Genomic DNA, 19,099 nt, shown 5'->3' on the forward strand with positions numbered 1-19,099 from the left:
TTCTGGGCAATTAGAGATCAAAGCCGAGGTTGCGCATGAATTGGCGAAAGTTTCATAGAACTATAACTTATTTAGAGCCAATTACAATATATAGTAACGTTGCAATTCTGCATCGTTCCAAAGAATTCTTTTTCATCAACTCGTTTTTTCTAGAGTTAATTTCATATTTTTTTTCTAGTTGTAGTTCTTTACGCTGTTGCTCTTAGCCAAAGAAAAAATTTTCGTTCGAATTCGCGATCGTCGTCAAAATCTTTGTTCGCGTCCTATTTTTCGATAACTTTTTCCGAATGTTTGATGTTTCATCTTTAATAATCGGTTTTCTGGGAGCAACATTTTCTCCTGAACTCCTTGATATTATTGTAGGAGTAAAGAGATCGCAGAAATCGTCAATAGGCTCGGTTGTGTCTTTATGGTTTTAAACAATGAGCAAACTATGAAGTTATTTCCCATATTGAATCAATTGTAGACCTTAACAAAAATGCTCTTGGCCAACGTTATTTTTTGAATGTATAGTATTTTCAACAATCTCCTTTGTTCGCCTTTGAAAAGTAAATGCTTTTTCTCTCGCGAAAAATTGGGCTTCCAATGAAGTTTTCGAAGAAACGTGCTTTAGGCTTACAAGAATTTTTTCCAAGACGTTTGCTCAGTTGATCGCTCATTTTATACCATTTTATCAGCTTGATTTGCGTGACACATCGTGGATAGTGACCGCAAAACTAATTAAGTTCGAATTCTAGTCGATATCAAACGCGAAATCTTATAAAAGTGGGACACATGAAAAAGTATGAAATAATGACTTCTTGGTTGATTAACTTAGTGAGCAAGCCCAATTTTATTGTTGATTTTTATTAACAGCAATAGAAACAGAGCTATATAACTGTTGGCGTAGCGATTTCTAAAGTTCTGAAGTTTCTAACCTCTTTTGAGTTCTGTAAGTCAACGAGAAGTCCAGAGGCCTCATCTACATTATATTAAGTTTTATAGCTTTAACTTGCCGGTATTTTGTAGTCACTATGAGAAATCAGTAGGATTAAAATGATTCTGTAAAATGCGAGGCTACTTGGTTTCTAATCCCTAATAAATATGTTGGATTGTAACAATTAAGAGACATGTTTTAAAATCATTTAGCTATCCAGGCAATCTGAAGTATCAGAATTCTCTTTGATAAGTGAATTTTGCACAATGTTTATTAAAAGCAAACCCTAAACTAATGGTATTAACAGATCCCTATCGAGTAGAGCGTTGTGTCTCGCAAGGCGTGTGTTCTTGTCAAAGTAGGTTGCTATACATAAGTGAGGGATATAAACAGAGGGAGCGATTATTGATTAAACAAGCGTCAGGTAACAAGGCAGTTTCGACCACTCGGAGGGAACGGACACAGTTGGTTGGTAAGGCAGGCAAGCAAGACGAGCAGCCAAGTGGTGTGTGAAGTGTTCCACTGTTTGCGTGGGTACTTGGTTGCCTGTGACAAGTAGTAGAGAGTGGTGGGATTTAATTGTCAGTGTAAATAGCATCTTCCTGCTCACCTGTCATTAACTTTGTTTACATTTGCTTGGATCTTTTTGTTGTGTGTTGTTCGTTGTTTCCATTCAACTCATACGGACAAGAGGATTACTTCCTGAAGAGACGCTAAACTGTACAGATAGCATGCTTGTCAATGTTTTCCATGCAAATTGGCTATCCCTTTGTTCTGGTATTAAAGGATCTCTTTCCCTAAGTGACCGCATTAACCGAGCTTTTATAGCTCTCCAATAAATCTTTTATTCATTGTTGCTTAACTGCTATCTATTTATTATCCCAGTTTTTGTCAAGACTTTTTGCTTACCACTGCCTGTTAATGGCTGATCATTGAGCCGATCGTGTAAGTAACCAATTTGAGGCAATGCATACAAATTAACGGTTTTATTAAGAGCGATTTTTCCCTTCTTATATAATTTCCCGCTGTCGTTTTAAGACATTGTGCAAACCTGTTGACGTGATGAATGAATTATTATTTGAGACGCATGATGTTATGTTACTATCCTTCAGTTAATTTGTTCAGCTTAACTGGCATCGTTTCGTATATTTGAAAAAAGCGAAATTTATGAATTATGGGTTGTATGGCAAGGAGACCTCTTTTTGTTCAATAAATTCTTACCTCTACCCAAAACGTTCGGTTTTGGTTCGTAATGTTGGATTGACTTATATGTTAGTGTATAAATCTGTGCGCACTGTAATGATATTGAGTGAGAGAAAGAGAGGGTTGCGCTATCTTTGACAAGCATTCCACTAGTCTTAATCTCAATGTTTGTGTGCATTATGTTCGCAGCGGGATCAGCCCTGGCAAGGGATTAAAAAGCATTAGCGATTACAAACATCTGCTTTATATTCCGACGAAACTTGGCAAAACCTTTCCTATCTTACCTTTCCGACACACGCACACACATACATACCTTAGTGGACTTCAACTGTTGCTGCCTCAACAATCTACTACCCCCGCCCCTTAGTTTGGTGCCTCGGGTTTGAACCCAATTCCCGTATACTGCTTTGTAGCGTCGTAGCCTGGCCGCAAAATAAAGCTCAGCAAAGCCCCGTGGGGTATTGGATCTTTAGGCCCTGCTCAATATTCAGCCCTAAATTAGATTCCCGCACCCAAGCTACCTTCTTAGATATCTAACGATTCAGAGTGTGTTAATCGCCCCTCCCCGGAAGCGGTTTTAGCTGGAAGTGTGTGATCAATCGGAGGCACGAAAAGTGACAATGCTTAAGCGCAATTACGAACGTCGTGCGGTATTGGTGCGAAATACGATAAAGAGCGAGTGAGAGGGAAAGACCTACCTAGAGCACTATAGTTGAGGAAATGTTTTCACACATGTGCAGGGGTTGCGTCCTAGTACCGAATTGGATTCCACTTTCTCATAAAACTTTCCCCAGCAGGATTTATTAAAAGTTTATCTCTCAACATTTAGCCTGTTTGGTTGGCGAACCTTTTTGGATATGTTCCTCATTGCCCAATGTTCCAACATTTGAAACCCACAATTTGAATCTTGTCCCAATTTCTTACCACTTTAATCTTGCTCCCTGCGTCAGTTTTAAAAGGACGCCTTATTCCCAAATTAAGTAGCAAAACAAGCAGGAATTTTTGAGCATTTACCTCTGTTATTTTTGTGCAAATTGGCGTACACTTTCGTCTGTGTTATGTTTGGCGTCCGAAATGCTTCATAATTCAGTTTTTGTGAGCTTATTGATGAATTTCAATTTTAATTTTTGTTCGTTTATCTCATGTGTTTTAATATGTTAGTGGTATTGCCAAAACCACGCTGTAGCCAACTATCATTGATGGCATTATCGTTTATCATTTTAACAATCAGTCTACAAAACGTGGTACTTGGAAGCAATTGTAAGTTTTTCTTTGAAAATGCATGGAATCTTTTGATTCATTAGAATAGTCCGTATAAAATGAATAGCTAATGTCTTCAAAGACAATAAAAGGCTCAAAGGTTCTAATGAAAAACAAACAGGTGCTTTATTTTGGAGCATCATAGTTAAGGCTCCGTCTGTTAAAGCTCTGAAAGTTTCTGTATGATCTTGATACGTATCCGGGAAACCAATAGATAATGGGGTATGGTTGTCTAGAAAAAAGAGTGGTGGTGACCACTGGTACTAGTTTTATTTAAAACCTTTTGGTAGGCTGCTTTTGGACAGTTGGTGTTTTTTTAAATTTTATCCTGTTTTTCAGATGATTTTTCGGGTGGTTATGGGCACCAGAGTTTTCAAGATGGACTCAATCGAATTTACAATGGGGATTACTTTCCCTGGGGACTGCAGAGTTATGTTTCTCATCGTTTCGTCCTTCGACCGCCATCGTACGTCGCCGACATTGAAATCCGGTGGAGGCGTCCCGTGGGTATACTGGACATCCGCAACTACACCATCTTCTGGCGTGTTTTCACAACGTCAACTAGTCGAGACAAAAAATTGAAGCAGAGGCAGCAGTTTAACTCGACAACAGTTGCGGCGAACCAAACTTGGTTTATTATTCGGGACAGAAAAATTGACGAAGAGTTCCAGTTCCAACTACGGGTGAGCAGGTACACTAAAGTTATGAACAAAACGAAAGTTTACTGGGGCAAGTGTAAGATAGCGAATCCTGTTCCGAAATACCTGGTTGCTTCGCCCAGAACAGTGCATCTGTATGATAAACTGGATCATAAGTTCGAGACAATATTCAGCTCTGATACACAACACTCTCAAAGTGAAGTTACATTTGGGACAACCTCCACAACTAAAATTAGTTCCGTTACCTATATCATGTTTCGAAATGAGCTTTACTGGATTGACCAGAACTCTAGAGCTTCTATTGTGCGTTTCAACATGATGACAAAGCAAACGCAGAGAATTGTACTTGTGATGGATGACTCGGATTTACTAGTTGTCGATTACATACAACTCATGCTGTACTGGGTCGAAAATAGAGGTCGAATCATTTATATGTACGACTTGTTGGGCAACTTTTCTGACCCTGGAGTGGCTCAAGCTCATAAGAAGGAGATTTTCAAGTAAGCTTTCTATATTCTGTTCTTAATTGAATGATGAAATCAATTTTAACGAAGTTCGTGTGCTGTGTTTTGAATTTAGTTGTTTTAGCTTCTCTCGAACTAAGTTTGAAGCAATTGTTGTACATGTGTGTGTTTTTCGCTTGACCTTTTTTGAATTTTGCGATAAATAACTCAATCATTTGATGATTCAAGGGAAGTGAAGGACACCTATTTAATGAAAGTTAATACTTCTTGGGAAAGCAATTTAATTTTTTTGTATGCAGTTTTGATAGTTTTTTATTTACCGCCGTCAATGATCAGAAAAATTTCTTTATCTCTTTCTATCTAGTTATCGTAGCAAGCCAGATAATTTCGCAGTTATGTTCGGGAATCTGTCGGCTATGTTTGATTCCGTTCACGTGACACGTAATGCAAACCCGAATGTGTGGTTTATTTATTAATCAGAAGCAAATGAAACTCCATTTGTGAAGGTAGAATGTTAACTTGTTGACACTCTCTTGGTGACTACTCCAATGTTTTGGATACTCAAAGTACGGGATTAGAACAATATACCGAATGCCCAAAATGTACAATGTGCCAAAATATACAACTTTTAAATCTTAGCTAGACCTGTAAACATAAGTAAGTCAAAATAACGTAAGTTTTTTCAAATCGGACAATGTCTCATGAACGAAAAATTCATTTTGGAAAGAACTTTTTAATTACAATGATTTGTGATTAAGAAAATACGGCTGCTGTTACTTCGAGCACTAATTGGCTAATCCCTCAAAGGAATTTACTTTTAGAACTTCCCTTTATTATGCAATAGACATCGGAGCTTTGATGCATCGGGTATTTTGGCATAGAAAAATTTTTAATGTAGCTTTAATTTTCAAATTGCCAAAACAAGAAATTCCCGAAGAAATTCGACGAATTTTGAGCTCAAAGTTTTGGGGCAATTGTTATCACTGTTACGTAATTAAAAACGGTTATTTGAGACATATTTTGAACCGAACTGTGCTAATCAGATATGCCATGGGGATCGAAAAATCTAGCCCAATTTTTATTAACAAAACACTAAGAATTATAATTAAACAAAACTAGTTTTGAAAACAGGTATTAATAAATTTTTTAAGCAAAAACTGTTGAAGCCTGTTACCGCTATTCTTTCTTGCCAAGACTTCTCTCTAACAGCCTATTTATAACTATATAATGAGTACCTCAAAAAATATACCATACATTTTCGAATATTGGAACAAGATTTAGAGTGGAAAACAAGCTTACTGAAGAAAAGTAAAATGCGTGTCCGAAAACTTTCCAGGCTCCTTTTGTACCTTGTTCAAAGGTGATTGGATCTCATTGGTTATGGACTTAAAAATAGAAAAGGAATTCTCGCGAGCGTCTATCTATAATAGTTTTGTTTGAACCTTTAGCTGTGTGGGTGAGCGGAGTAGAATTGTGTCGCTGGTTGTGGATCCGCATTTGTCTGGACTGGTGACGTTTATAATGGAGAACACAACTTCTGGCATGAAGAGTGTCCACCAAGTTGAGGTATATAGAACGAGGTCCTATCCTAGCGAGAGTGGAGACAGGATCATACACGAAGTGGACCAGCAGGCGTATCTGCTGTACCCGGTTGAAGATCCCAAAAACATCGACAACATTCTTGCTAACAGGTAAAATAAATAGCACATAATACAAGGTAATCAAAAATTTGTGCATTCTTTTCAACAGCTAGTGCGTGTTTGCTGTGTTATTCATAACACCCAAGTTGCTCAAGCGTTGAAAATTAAATGTACCAGCTGCCTTTTTATTCGTGTCTTGTAAGACAAAGGACATGAACTTTCTACGAGTAGTTTTGTCAACGACAGTGGTGAGTTGTAGGTTTACCTGCCTTACCTGTGTATGTTCTGTTTTAGTGACCTTTCGGCAGAGGAGGTGTTTGGTTGCAGTGTTGAACACATTAAAACATGTCACCAGATCCTGGGCGATAGATTGGGATCGTCTTTACTGGTAGACCCACTTTCCAAAGAAAACGAGCGACTAATTCTAACTGTTGAGAAAGGTGAACATGATGGACAAAAAGGACAGAGCAATGCCGATTTCAAATTTGTCACAATGTCTGCCGATGGTTGCATATGTAAAGAAAGAGAGATAGGTAATGATGATGGCAAAGGAAATGATAAAATTCCTCCGATGTCATCGATTATATCAGCCACTGCAGACACTCAAGGCGTCACTTGGATTACAAAGCGGGAGCCTGGGCGTCTAAGCTATGAACATGTGAATAGTGTGTCGAGAGAGGGTAGGGTGGTAACTGCAAGTGAGCTTCCTTTGCCCCCCGTTCAACCTCAGAAAGAATTCACAGATATTGTGGCTTTTAATCATGACATGCAACAGATGCCCCCTGAGAAGTGCCTGATTCCTCGGAACTACACAGTTGTGCCATCTTTGCTATCCATGACCCATTATTCCATCACACTTGGATTCTCATCCGATTTCGAGCCGAGTTTCATTGATGACTTACGTTGCTTGAAGAATAAGATGCCAACGGTAGTTTTCTCTATTTATTACAAAAGTGTAAAACCTTCGTCCGTGTATGAGAATTGTGGTTTCACCAATCAGTTCTCTTTGTTTAACAACTCCTGTTCTTGCATCCATACCATCGCGCTCGTAGGACACAACTATACCATCATGAATTTGAAAGCAGATACTCGCTATGTGTTTCAAGTTGCTGTTACTAATGAGTTCAGTTACCAACACCCGATGCTCAGCCCCGCTATGTACTACCGTACTTCGATTGGACCTCCGTCAATGCTCGGCGAGCTTTCCGTCACTAGTTTGAATCCAACCAGCATTTTGCTTATTTTTGGGAACCCGATGCAACTGAATGGGCCATCAGATGATCTCAGATTCAATATTTACGGGTGTAAAGTAATCAATGGTGATTGTACAAATACGAAAAAGTTTGATACATTTATCCCTACTAATCCTGCAAGACACTCGGGTGGCAAGCCGTACATGAGGGCTTTGTCCGGTCTCGAACCTGGAACCTACTACCGATTTGGCGTGACTTCCTTTCACGCTGCTCACGAAAAATTGGAGTCGGAAGTGAAGTCTTCACAACAGCGGACTTACGAGTTGCCATCTAAATTGATCTTGGAAAGTGTGGATGGAAACAGTTTAAAAGTTTCGTGGCGGAACTTTATAGTTTCTGATGTCCGATCAGTTCTGGCGAGTGTCTATGATATGTCCAACAAGGAAGAAGGAATATTAATTGATACTCAAGTTGATGAAGACCTTGAAGGACGCGACGGGAAGTTGGTTGAGTTTTACTTCAAACAACTGCAATTGTTCACAGAGTACAATGTTAGACTAACAGCAGTCTACCAAAAGGTAGAGTCCTACTTAGCATACGGCCTGGATGAAGCTTTGACACGTTTTGAAGATTCGTCGCTGACAGTTCGAACGTTGCCAGGCAACCCCGAAACGCCAGCTAAACCCGAGTTGCACCGAAATAGAAAAATACTTCGAGTTATAATGCGACGCCCTAAGAAACTCAACTGTCCGGAAAGTACCTCACTGGCGTTTCAACTGCAATCATGCGTCGTGAACGCAGCAGCACGTCTTGAAGATAGGAACTGCTCGTTGATTTACGAGGGTAACGAGACAAGCGTCGATTTTGACATTGGGAAAGATATCACAATAGGGTTGATTCTGAGAGTTCGAGTTCAAACGGAGTACGGAACAAGCAATTTCAGCAAAAGTGCTAATTCCTCATTTGCCTATTTGATACCTGATCCCAGTTCCGATGCTGTTTCTTCAGACGATAGCTCATTTTTTGGACTTGCTCTTACGTCACAAGCGGCCTTTTTAGTGTGTGCTTTTAGTGGAATGTTTCTACTTGTTTTGGTGTTTATTTCTTGTCGAAATTGGTGCGCTATTTCTAAATTCAAAAAGAAACGTCTGTCGGAAGTGGCTGTGGCCAACACTCTGCCAATGAACAGTATGAAGAATCGAATTAGTTTGTTACAAGAGGCTCCCTTCAGAACGGAGAATGACCTCCTGTACTACGTAGGAACCAACTATACGGGAAGTAAGAAGTTCGATTCTCTGCAAGGTCTCAAAATGATTAAAGCAAATTATATTCAGATTGATAACTTAATTGGAGCAGGTGCGTTTGGTGAAGTTTATTCTGCGATATCACGTCTCAGAGAAGGATCAATTGCTAATGCACGAATCGCTGTTAAGTTTTTGAACAGTAACGCTGGAATCGAACAAAAGCAGGATTTCATCCAAGAAGCAATTTTGATGCGCAACTTTGAACATCCTAATATTGTTGAAGTTTATGGAATTTGCATGGACAGTGAGCCTATAGGTATAGTGATGGAATTGATGCAGAGTGACCTACTGACGTTTTTGAGACAATCGCGACCTGATGATGATTTTGATGAGCATTCAGACCACTCGAACAATTTCAAAGAAGTATTGTCGATTAAAGATCAGATCATGTTTGCTATTGATATTGCCAATGGCTGCAACTATCTAAGTGAACATCACATGTTACACAGAGACTTAGCCGCCAGGAATTGTCTGGTTTCAAGAATTCTGGATCCAGTCTTAAAAGAGGCCAGAGCTCAGTGTGAGTATATTGTGAAAGTGGGAGATTTTGGCCTGGCTCGCGATGTGTACAAACAAGAGTACTACAGGAAAACAGGTAACGCCCTAATGCCAGTGCGTTGGATGTCACCGGAATCCTTGATTGACGGAATTTTCACCTCCCAATCTGACGTGTGGAGTTATGGTGTTGTTTTCTGGGAAATCATGACACTTGGTAACCAACCATATCCTGGAAAAGACAATGTTGATGTGCTCCATTTTGTCAAATCAGGGGGAAGATTGGAGCCACCAGAAGCGTGCGTCCCTGAGCTGGGAAGGCTCATGGAGAATTGTTGGAATACAAAGCCAAGTAAACGTCCAACATTTTTTGATATCCTAAACTTCTTGGATTCGTTTTTGAGGCTGCTCTACTTCAGTGAAAATGGAGGAAGTGACGACAATGACAATGATCCTGGGTTTTACAGTCCAATTTACGTTACCCCATCAAATATGGACCTCAGCAATACCGATTTGAATGAAGGCCATGGATCTTTATTGCCTCAGATTCGCAACTCGGACTCCCCGGGCACTCATCGAACCGGAACTCTCTCGAAATGGGACTATCCATGTTCTTCTGGCTCAGTTCAAACACAGCCCACTTTGTGCTCCAACTCAAATTCTCAGACTAATTACAGTGTGTTGGCTGTACGTGATGGACTAACGGACGATATATCCAGCTTACTGTCGTCGGCAATGAGCGTTGCGGCCATAAGCCAGAACGAATCTTGCAACGATGGCGAGGTATCGCGCAGCTACATGCGGGTGTGCAATCAGCTCAGACACGAGAAGCCTGCCAGCCCATTTCACGAGGAGTTCAGTGATAGTGTCGCAGGCACATTCAGTTACAATTCAATATACCTGTCTGACGCCGAGTTGGTGTTCGACGCTGATCACCATGACTACAGTACCGCAAGAAAGTGAGTACGAATTTTGTTAACCTCATCAAGGTTTTCTCCAAAATAAAATTTAATTTAGTATCGTGATGTCATTCATCATTGACGAATCATGATTGCAATAGAAAAGTAGTTAAACAGAAAAAAATCATATTCAAAATCTTGGCACTCGGCAGAAAAAATTTTTAAATTCAAAATCCAATAAATATGAAATTCAGGCGCGAATTTTAACTATATTCAACCACTTTTGAAGCTATCTCTTTTCTTTAATGCATTGATTTTTTTATCCAGTTTTAAATTGATTTTTTGGGTTTTTTCTTCGAGTGAGCTTTGAAGTAGCTAATGGCAACAGTTAGCAATTATTTAATTTTATCAGCTATACACTCTCCCCCAACGCAGCTCTGTGAAACTTAGTTGGAATGGGTTATTTTTCTTGTTTTTCTGCAATGTTGAAACTGAAAGTAGCAATTCTTGAAATTTCTGATCCTTTCCATTGCTTACGCAAAATTCTCATCAATTTGTGTCCCAAAAGGTAATCAATTGCACTGTAAAAAATCTTTCATAGTTTTTCGGCTTTGTGTCAATTCTTTTCTTCCATTTTTGTCGATGCCCCAACTCTTGAGAGAAATTGAGTTTTGTGGTAACTCTTGAGTTGCCTTGTTTTGAAGTATTTTTTGTGTTCTTTGCTTGGTGGAAAAATTACCATGGAATTTATGTTAAAGCATGAAAATGTTTCCTCATCTATTTAAGTTTTAAAACTTGGACATTTTGAACCGTGCAAAGCATTCAGATTATCCGATCCACCTTATTTGAGGAGGACCTATGTCTCAACTGATTTTTTTTCGTCCAGTCAGTTTTGGCCGATCGATATGTTCATCGTAGAGTGTTGTGAGTGGTAGATTTGGGAAGCACGTCAAGCGCAGACTATATAAAAAAGTTTATGAATTCCTTTTTTACTAATGAGATGTTGAGGTTCAAATTTTCTGAACATTCGCTGATTTTTGTTTTACTCTTGAGTTTTGTCTTACACTGACTTCTTGGAATTGACTTTTTCAATGACTTACCTCACTCTAAAAATGACTTCTGAACTCACTTAATGAACTTTTGTTGAACATTTACTAGTTTAAGATCAATAGTGTACATCTAAATGGTGCCAAACGTATATGCCCCAATTCTTGTGTATTAGAGTCTTTAGTTTTTGATTTCGAATAATAATTGTTAAAAAGCGCCATTAGGGCTTTTCCTTATAGAGCGTATGTAAAAAATGACTGTCCGAATCTAAATAAAAATTCTAGGTGAAAGGACTGGTGGCCAATCTGTCTATCTGATTTCTAAAGTTGTTTCAATTCATGGATGGCCACAAGCGTCTATCACGGCTATTTTCTGGCAATCTGCCGACTATGTTTAGCTTTGACCTTTTTCGTTCTTTTCTCACCCAACTTGTTACTTAGTCTCATTATGGACAGGTATGATGAATTTTCTAGTGAGTTACAAGTTAGTTAGTTTGTGTTAGGTTATATCTGATGCTATTTTGACGTTGTTATTAAGTATTTTTTGGGGAAAAAACATTGTTGTGTGCCCGTAATTAATGTTTTGTTGTTTTTCTGTTTAATGCATTTTTTCTGTATTTTCTGATTAAATGCAGATCTCATCCCTTTCTATTGCGGCATCTTTTAAATTCATTCAGTTGTTTGAGTTTAAAGCAAATTTTTGTCTTGGTACACCAGTTATTTTCAATCGTTATATGAATATTTGAAAGTTTTCTTTCTTCCTCATTTGGTAGATAATTAAGTCAAAAATAGGGATGGGCGTGGTGTGAACATTATATGCAAGCTCATATTACCGAACCTCCTTGTTAAAATTATTCAATCAAGGAAATTCAGGAATGCTTTTTTATGCATCATCTGAAGGTCAATTTGTGTTCGATATTCAAATACTTTTGCTCAATTTGTTGAATTTTAACAACGAGTTATTTTTTTGTGCTTTTTTCTTGAGTTGTAAATATTCTTTTTGCTCATGAAAACTTGTCAATGAGTTGTCCTGGTTGATCTTTCTGGAATGAGGTGCAAAGGGTTCATGCGTGGCTTTTGAATGACTATCTGTGTTGACGTTTTAAGTGTTCCTAATTTTGCAAATTTTAACTTTTGGACAATATTCAGTTAATTATTGCAGTTCTAGCATTTTAGCGACATACTCCGTCAAATTTCTCACTTTTTGATAAAATTATCCCGAGGAGAGTATTCGATTACCAGGTTAATAAATTCATTGAATAGAACTACTGAGAATATTTTAATTTACATTTCCTCAAAGAATTTTTCAACAATCTTTTTGGTTTGGCGAATCCGAGTAATCAGTTTAGAATCTGCCCATTTTAATATCATTATTGATATTGTTTTTAAAAATGTTTCACGTATTTATTTTTGGCGAGTTTTTACAACATGAGTCTTTCATTGTTCTTGTTAGTCCATTTTGTCCAGTTTCCAAATAGCTGTTTCACAAAATGTTGACGAACAACAAGAAAAATAACTAAGTGAAAACTATTTTAATGATTCAAAAGTTAGCTTTATTTCGAAAAATTTTGGGGCTTGTGAATGCGATTTTTTTTTAGAATTTTTGACTGAAAAAGACCACTTGTACTTTCTTTCCCATCTGTGTTCACTTAATTTCTTTGCTCGCTTCAAATTTCGTAAATTCTGGTGGTTTCCCTTAATCAGTTTTATCCAAATATTTCTCGATAATAGGCTGTCGTTAAAGCTAACTTGCAATATTTTGCTTGTTTCAGAACTCTGACGGCGAGTACACCAATGGAGAGGAAACATAAGCCAGAGTCAAACATGAACAATCTTAATTACAGCGATACGAAAAGCTATCAAAACATGAAAGAGGACTCGCCATTGTTATTGAACAACAACAACAATAACAACAACAACCCAACCCACCAACCACACCAAAACCCAACCGCTAAGACCAACAATTACGTAATCAAAAACGGTTACGCAATGCTGCCGAATATGAACCGCCCAAAAGTGAACAATAACACAATTGGAAAAAAGCAGAGCATATCGGAAAATTCCAAACATGTCCAATATGCGAACCATCACGACTCCTTTTTACAAGACAGCAGTCCAGAATATGAACAAAGACCAGTGAATGAGTATGAAAACCCCACCAATGCATTTTAACAGTTCCCACCTCAGGTGAATATTTGGGGATTTGATCAAATTTAGCGGCTGTAGCGAATGAATCGGTCAGAGCCATCAATTGCAATATACTTGTTATTCCAACAGCTGATAGATTTGTACACCTAGTGAACTTCATGTTAAGTTCAAACGTTAAAAACACGTATTTTGCTTTTATTTTGAATCACTTCGCTAGATTAATCATTTTTTCTAATTAAGTTTTCAATTAATATCCGTATTTTGAACATTCAAAGGAATTTGTGCTTGAGTTTAACGAGCGAAAGAACTACTTAGTTAGTCAGAGAGTAATAATTGGGATTCAATTGTTACAACAGCTCAAAGTTGGTATTGAGAAGGAACCTGAAACTTTATCAGTTGTAAGAGAAGCTTTTCCTGATGTAGCCGACCCTGTTCACCGACTTTCGTTGTAAATATAAATAGTACTCGAAAAGGACACTTCGATTTGATCGATAACTCAAGTCACCTCATTTGCATCTACATCTATAGCAGAAATTAAAAACACATGATTGTCATACACGCTTTTTTGCACTCAAGCTTTGATGGGTAAAGTGCTCTCGAAAAAGTTTGTGACAATTGTGTAGGTCCGACTTAGCTTTTCTCATGAATGTTTGGATCGGTTTTGTTATCCCTTCATGAACGAAATTGGAGTTTTATTGTTCACAGATTGGTGTTATTAATTGCTCTCGAACAAAGCTTGAAGCATTTATTGTAAACGCGTGTCTTGCGACTCGAAGAGGAGTATTGGTATTACACGGGATTCTTTTTTTAGACTTGATTTTTGTTCATGACTTGATTTTTGTTGATGACTTAATGTTTGAACTTTTTTCTTTTCGAACATTGCCTATGTTTTTGTACATTACCTCTTCGGTCTGTACCGCTATTTCGAGTGATTATTAAGCCCTTGAATTTTGCGTTTTGCGTGATCTTAGTTTTTCTACCACTAACAATTTCAAGCAGCTGACTCAAGTGGTGGCAATTCCATACCAACAGTCAAATGAAAGTTCGCCGAAATTGGTGTCATTTTTCCTCTTTAAATCTTTAATTCTTAATAGTGGTATATAGTAACATCTAATGACGTCATTTGCCGTCCCCCAGTGAACTTCTTCGTCATCCTCAGGCTACTCCCCCCCCCCCCCCGGACTGAAGCAGACTGCAAGTGATCAGAGCTCCCACTGGTTTGGTTGTTCGAGAGCAATTCTTCCGACGTTAGTCGCTTTTGTTTTTCCAATTGTAAAGATATAACAGCAGTTGCGCCTACGATAATGGTTTCTGCTTAACGTCATTTTTTATTAAATTGAACAGTTAAAAGTCATCTTGTCTTCTAAAACAACTGAGCTGACCATTTGGATTCTGCATCTTTCCAATGTTGAATTCAGTGAAATGTTTTCTTCACCCTGTTGGAAAGCGATCATGCATAACAAAGTTTCAGTCCCTTATTAGGATCTCCCATTATAGCCCCCCCCCCGCCCCCACGAAATTATAGCCCCCCTTATGGTATGTTAACTATGATTTAGGGGGGGGGGGGGGGGGTGGGTATAGGTTACCTGACTACTAAGTTGGGGAGTCGAGACCTATAATGGGAAAGACCTCATTATAATTGCACGAATTGTATCGGCTTGCCACCTCTAAAAAAATCTATCAATTTAGTCCTGATGGCTTTGAGCAGTTTATGGATCCGTTATTTTTCCTCTTTAGTTTCCTGGAATCTGTGTTCACAAATTTACAATGCGCTGTATGTTTTTATTGTCTAAAGAGGAAACAAATTTGGAGCGAAAATATCAGGCACTGGTGGAAATTTGTGATTCTACCAGGGGAAGAGAAAACAGTTCTAAGGTGTATGCCCTAATTGGCTGCAGTTTTCTATCAATTGCGACCAGGAAATAGATTCACTAAATAAACACATCAAGTGATCTAAATTTTTGCAAAAATTTAACCAAACTCGGATAACTGTTTTGCAGTGGATAGGGGACAAACTGAAAACAGTTGTCAAAGGCTTTCTGATTAAACCAAATTGAAGTTCTTTCTTGGTTTCACATTGTAGGTAATGGATTTATTCAAATCAAGACAATTAATTCAGAAAATAGCAGTTTTTTAAGTTTTCGCCTTTCTTGCCAATCTAGTTTTACGCTTCGTCTAGTTTTGTAACTAGGCAAGCACTTCAATCAAATAAAACGGGTCAAGGCTAACGTATTGGCATAGACATAAAATGAAGAAATTAAGTTCAGAATTTCAAGGTTCCGATATTTTTGTTTTAAATGAACACAATGTAAATAGAAAAAACAACTGTTTATTCTGTTTAGTGGTTATTAATTGCTCTCAAACGAAGTTTGGCAATAATATTAGTCATGTGGTCTTTCTTATGCGAATTTTTTGCTTGGTCGATTTTTTGTCTGACCCATTTGACTTGTCCTCAAAAACGGGATAAACAGGTAGCGGTCGGCGGGCATTAAGTGAACGAGCAGAATTCTTACAGGCTAACGCCTTATTAGTCTCTAAGTATGCGATTCACCGAAACTGTTTACAGGCGGTTCTTAGTCTTAAAAGTTTGACCCCCTCCACCACGTCCTCCCTCAACCACCCCCAATAATTGTGTAGTTAATATACTCATATCAAGATGTTTTTAATTGCTCTCAAACGAATTTGTAGCAATGATTTTAGTCCTGTGGTGTTTTTTGATTTTTCCTTTGAGCGATTTTTGTCTGACTCATTTGACTTCTCCTCCTTAAAAAACGGGATAGACAGGTAACGTGAGGAAGGCATTAATTTCTCTTAGAAATTGAGTAACCCCAACTCTCCTGGAGACATAAATTCATGGTGTTAAGGGCGGTTCTTGGTGTTTGACCACTTCATACCTCGTACCCCCAGTTCACCCCCAATTCACACCCCTGCACATCGTTCCACCCACAATCGACCGAGCTCGCCAGTTGTTTGAGAGCAATTGGCCCGAAATTAGTCTGTTATGTTCATTATATTGCAATTTGTTAATCATCAATGCACTGAATTTCATAGGTTTCTTGATAATGCAGGAATTAACAAAAGGTAGGTGAACGTGATTCCTGTTAAATGTGCCTGAATGTACAACTGAATTGCAGTGAACTCTTCAAAATGTACTTGTAGCAGATTAATTTTTTTCTCGGATGTCATACCACAAGCGCTAAATCATTTTTTTTGGTTAGAGACGATCCTAATGGCTTTTGCTATGTCCTTTCGTCAAATTTGACCAGCCCTGAAGAGTATGAAGAGTATTTTTTAGAAGAGTATAGCTGCCCTGAAGAGTATAGCTGCAAAGGTGTTAGCTGAAGCCAGGCTATATTGCGGTGTTCGTTTTTTTTTTACAATTCACGAATCTGAATTGTTTTGGGTTGCTGTTTTTCTAAAGATCTCTTCACATTTTTAATTTCTCTCAAACGAAGTTTGTAGCAATTACTTTAGTCCTGTGGTTCTTTTTTTGATTTTTCGTTTGACCGAGTTTTTTCTGACCCATTTGACTTCTCGTCCTTAAAAAACGGGATAAAAAGGTAACGTCGGGAGGGCATTAAGTTCTCTTAGAGCCTTTCGGCTTACTAGACTCTAAGTATGCGATTCACCCAAACTATTTTGGAGACAGAATTTCATTGTGTGACCCCCCCCCCCCCCCCCCCACCACCACCACCACCACTTCAACCTTCTTCCTCCTCTCGTCCCCCCCACAACAGCGGCGCCCTCGATCCCCGCCCCCTGACCGATGTTAGTCGGTTATCTTCTTTACGGAAAGTTTAATCGCTACCTGGGATGGGTGGCAGAGTTCCTGATTGCTGCTCAATGTTTCCCCGATTTTTCGCAGGTTTGAAGCTCTGATGACCGAGTTTTGTGTGCCACACTATAAGGCAATGGATTGGAGACCAAATTGTCGGCCTGCCTCCCTATTTTGCCATAATTTAATATTGTATGACAATTGGCTTACACGAGTTGGTTTCAAGCAAATTTAAGCCAAATGTTTTGGAGACCATTTCTTGCTTTTCTGCAAATATGTGTTAAGAGCAAACTGGGAGGGCATTGTGCTCTGTCAGGAGAAATCGCAAAGTTATATAGTTATTAATAGCCGCCCTCATCTTCTCAGCCGGCTATTATTGCGCTCGTATTTTTACAATTCAAAGAATTTGAATTGTATTGGGGCGCTGTCTTTTTTTTTTTTTAAGATCTGTTCACACATTTTCATGATTTTTGAAGTCAAATTGGAGTAGTGATTTTGGTCACGCCGAAACAGGAAATGGAGCGAAAAAGCGAGTGGTTTTGCGGCGCGAATTTTTTTCGCTCTAATTTTAAAGTAGAGTGAGAAAATGGTGTTTGAACAAAAATTCGGTTTTTCGGTAGTGGTTTTTTGTTCACATGCGGCAATTTCACTCTGATTTTTACTGTTTTTTCGATTTTTTGGATCGGATTTTTTTCTAAATGGTTTTCCCAATCCTTTCAAAGCTCATTCTAGGCCTAGTTTTTTGTGTGAATTAAATTTTCTTTTCTCGTTAGTGGTTTTTTTGTTCACATGCGGCATTTTCACATTGATTTTCTGTTTTTTTTTCTTATTTTTTTATCAGAATTTTTAAAAAATGGTTTTCTCAATTCACTCTTAGTCCATTCTAGGTCTGGTTTTTCTATTTAGTCAATGAAAATTTTTTGAATTGTACGTCAGGACTTGTCCTGCTATGTTTTTTTTTTACTTCGTCAAACTTTTTTTCGCTTTACCATTTTGCCGCTTTTTCGACATTTTGCGTGAAATCTTTTTGACTTCTCTAGGCTAGTTTCTCTCTTCTCTCATTCTGCTAAAAGTGAATTTGAACATCAGTTGCTAAGCAAAGCAATTCAAAATGAACAGAGTCGGTATAAAAAATTGAAGTCAGAAATAGAAACGGGATAAACCCATAAAGCCCAATTTTAGATGCCCGCTATTTGAACGTCGTTCCTATAAGTCTTAGTTACCACCTGTAATGCTTATTGGTGTTGATAGTAGCCCCTGTAGCCTCTCTCTAAGAAACAGAAGTATGTTCAACTACGAAATGCCATCAAAATAAATCGGACTTAAAAAATATTTTTGTACAAAAATCTTTTTTTTTCAATATATTCTATTCGTTCAATCCCAATCATGCTTATTGGAATCAACGGCGGCTATTTTCCGGCAATCTGCCGGGTATGTTCGGTTTTGCATTATTTGAATGTGGTTAATATTCTTTGAAAACATGTTGTCTGACCGGAACAGGAAATGGCCAAATCAGTTTGTGTCTTTCAAATTTGAAAATTTAATAGTTTCAATACTCATTTTTCTGCTTTTGTTTGCGTAAGCTAACACAATCTGGAAAAAATATTTTGAATGACAAACCGTCAGATAACTTCACTTCAGGCGGCGGGAAAAGTTTTTCTATCAGTCGGTTGCCAATGATAACTGGAACATCGATTCGAGAAAATCAATGTTCTCCCGGAGAACTAATTTTTCTTTGACGGGTCAAAGCCCAACAGAAGAAATTTTTCTATGAATGGAATTGAGAAGACATGAAAGCTGTAGTATTCGTGTTACCGAAATTATTACCAAAATTTTTCAAAAATTGATTCTCCTTAGTCGTTATTATTTGCGAATGTTAATTAAATGAAATGCTCGATGGTACTGTAGGCTATCAATGAAAAGTAGTTCAATAAGGATGTCAATGTTTTTTCAAAAATAACTATAAAATTTCGTTTTGTTAAAGAAAACTATTCGAAAAAGTTGTTGGCGTTTTAAATTGATTTGGTATATATATATATATATATATATATTAAAAAATGACCTCATTGAATTAGTTCATTTTAAAGTTAACGGAAA

The 19,099-nt window shown here is 38.0% G+C and overlaps 1 protein-coding gene across 1 annotated transcript; it reads left to right on the forward strand.

Annotated features, from left to right (window-relative positions):
• Nucleotides 1-1,008: 1,008 nt before the first annotated feature.
• LOC142340537 (uncharacterized) lies at nt 1,009-13,480 on the forward strand. Its single transcript, XM_075391120.1, has 5 exons — nt 1,009-3,379; nt 3,719-4,538; nt 5,951-6,193; nt 6,437-10,093; nt 12,852-13,480. The coding sequence occupies exons 1-5, from the start codon at nt 3,262-3,264 to the stop codon at nt 13,249-13,251; spliced, it is 5,238 nt and encodes a 1,745-aa protein (XP_075247235.1). The 5' UTR covers nt 1,009-3,261; the 3' UTR covers nt 13,252-13,480.
• The last annotated feature ends 5,619 nt before the right edge of the window (nt 13,481-19,099 follow it).

Source organism: Convolutriloba macropyga, chromosome 1, assembly GCF_964194025.1.
Source record: "Convolutriloba macropyga chromosome 1, txConMacr16.3, whole genome shotgun sequence".
NCBI classification, from domain to species: Eukaryota; Metazoa; Xenacoelomorpha; order Acoela; family Convolutidae; genus Convolutriloba; species Convolutriloba macropyga.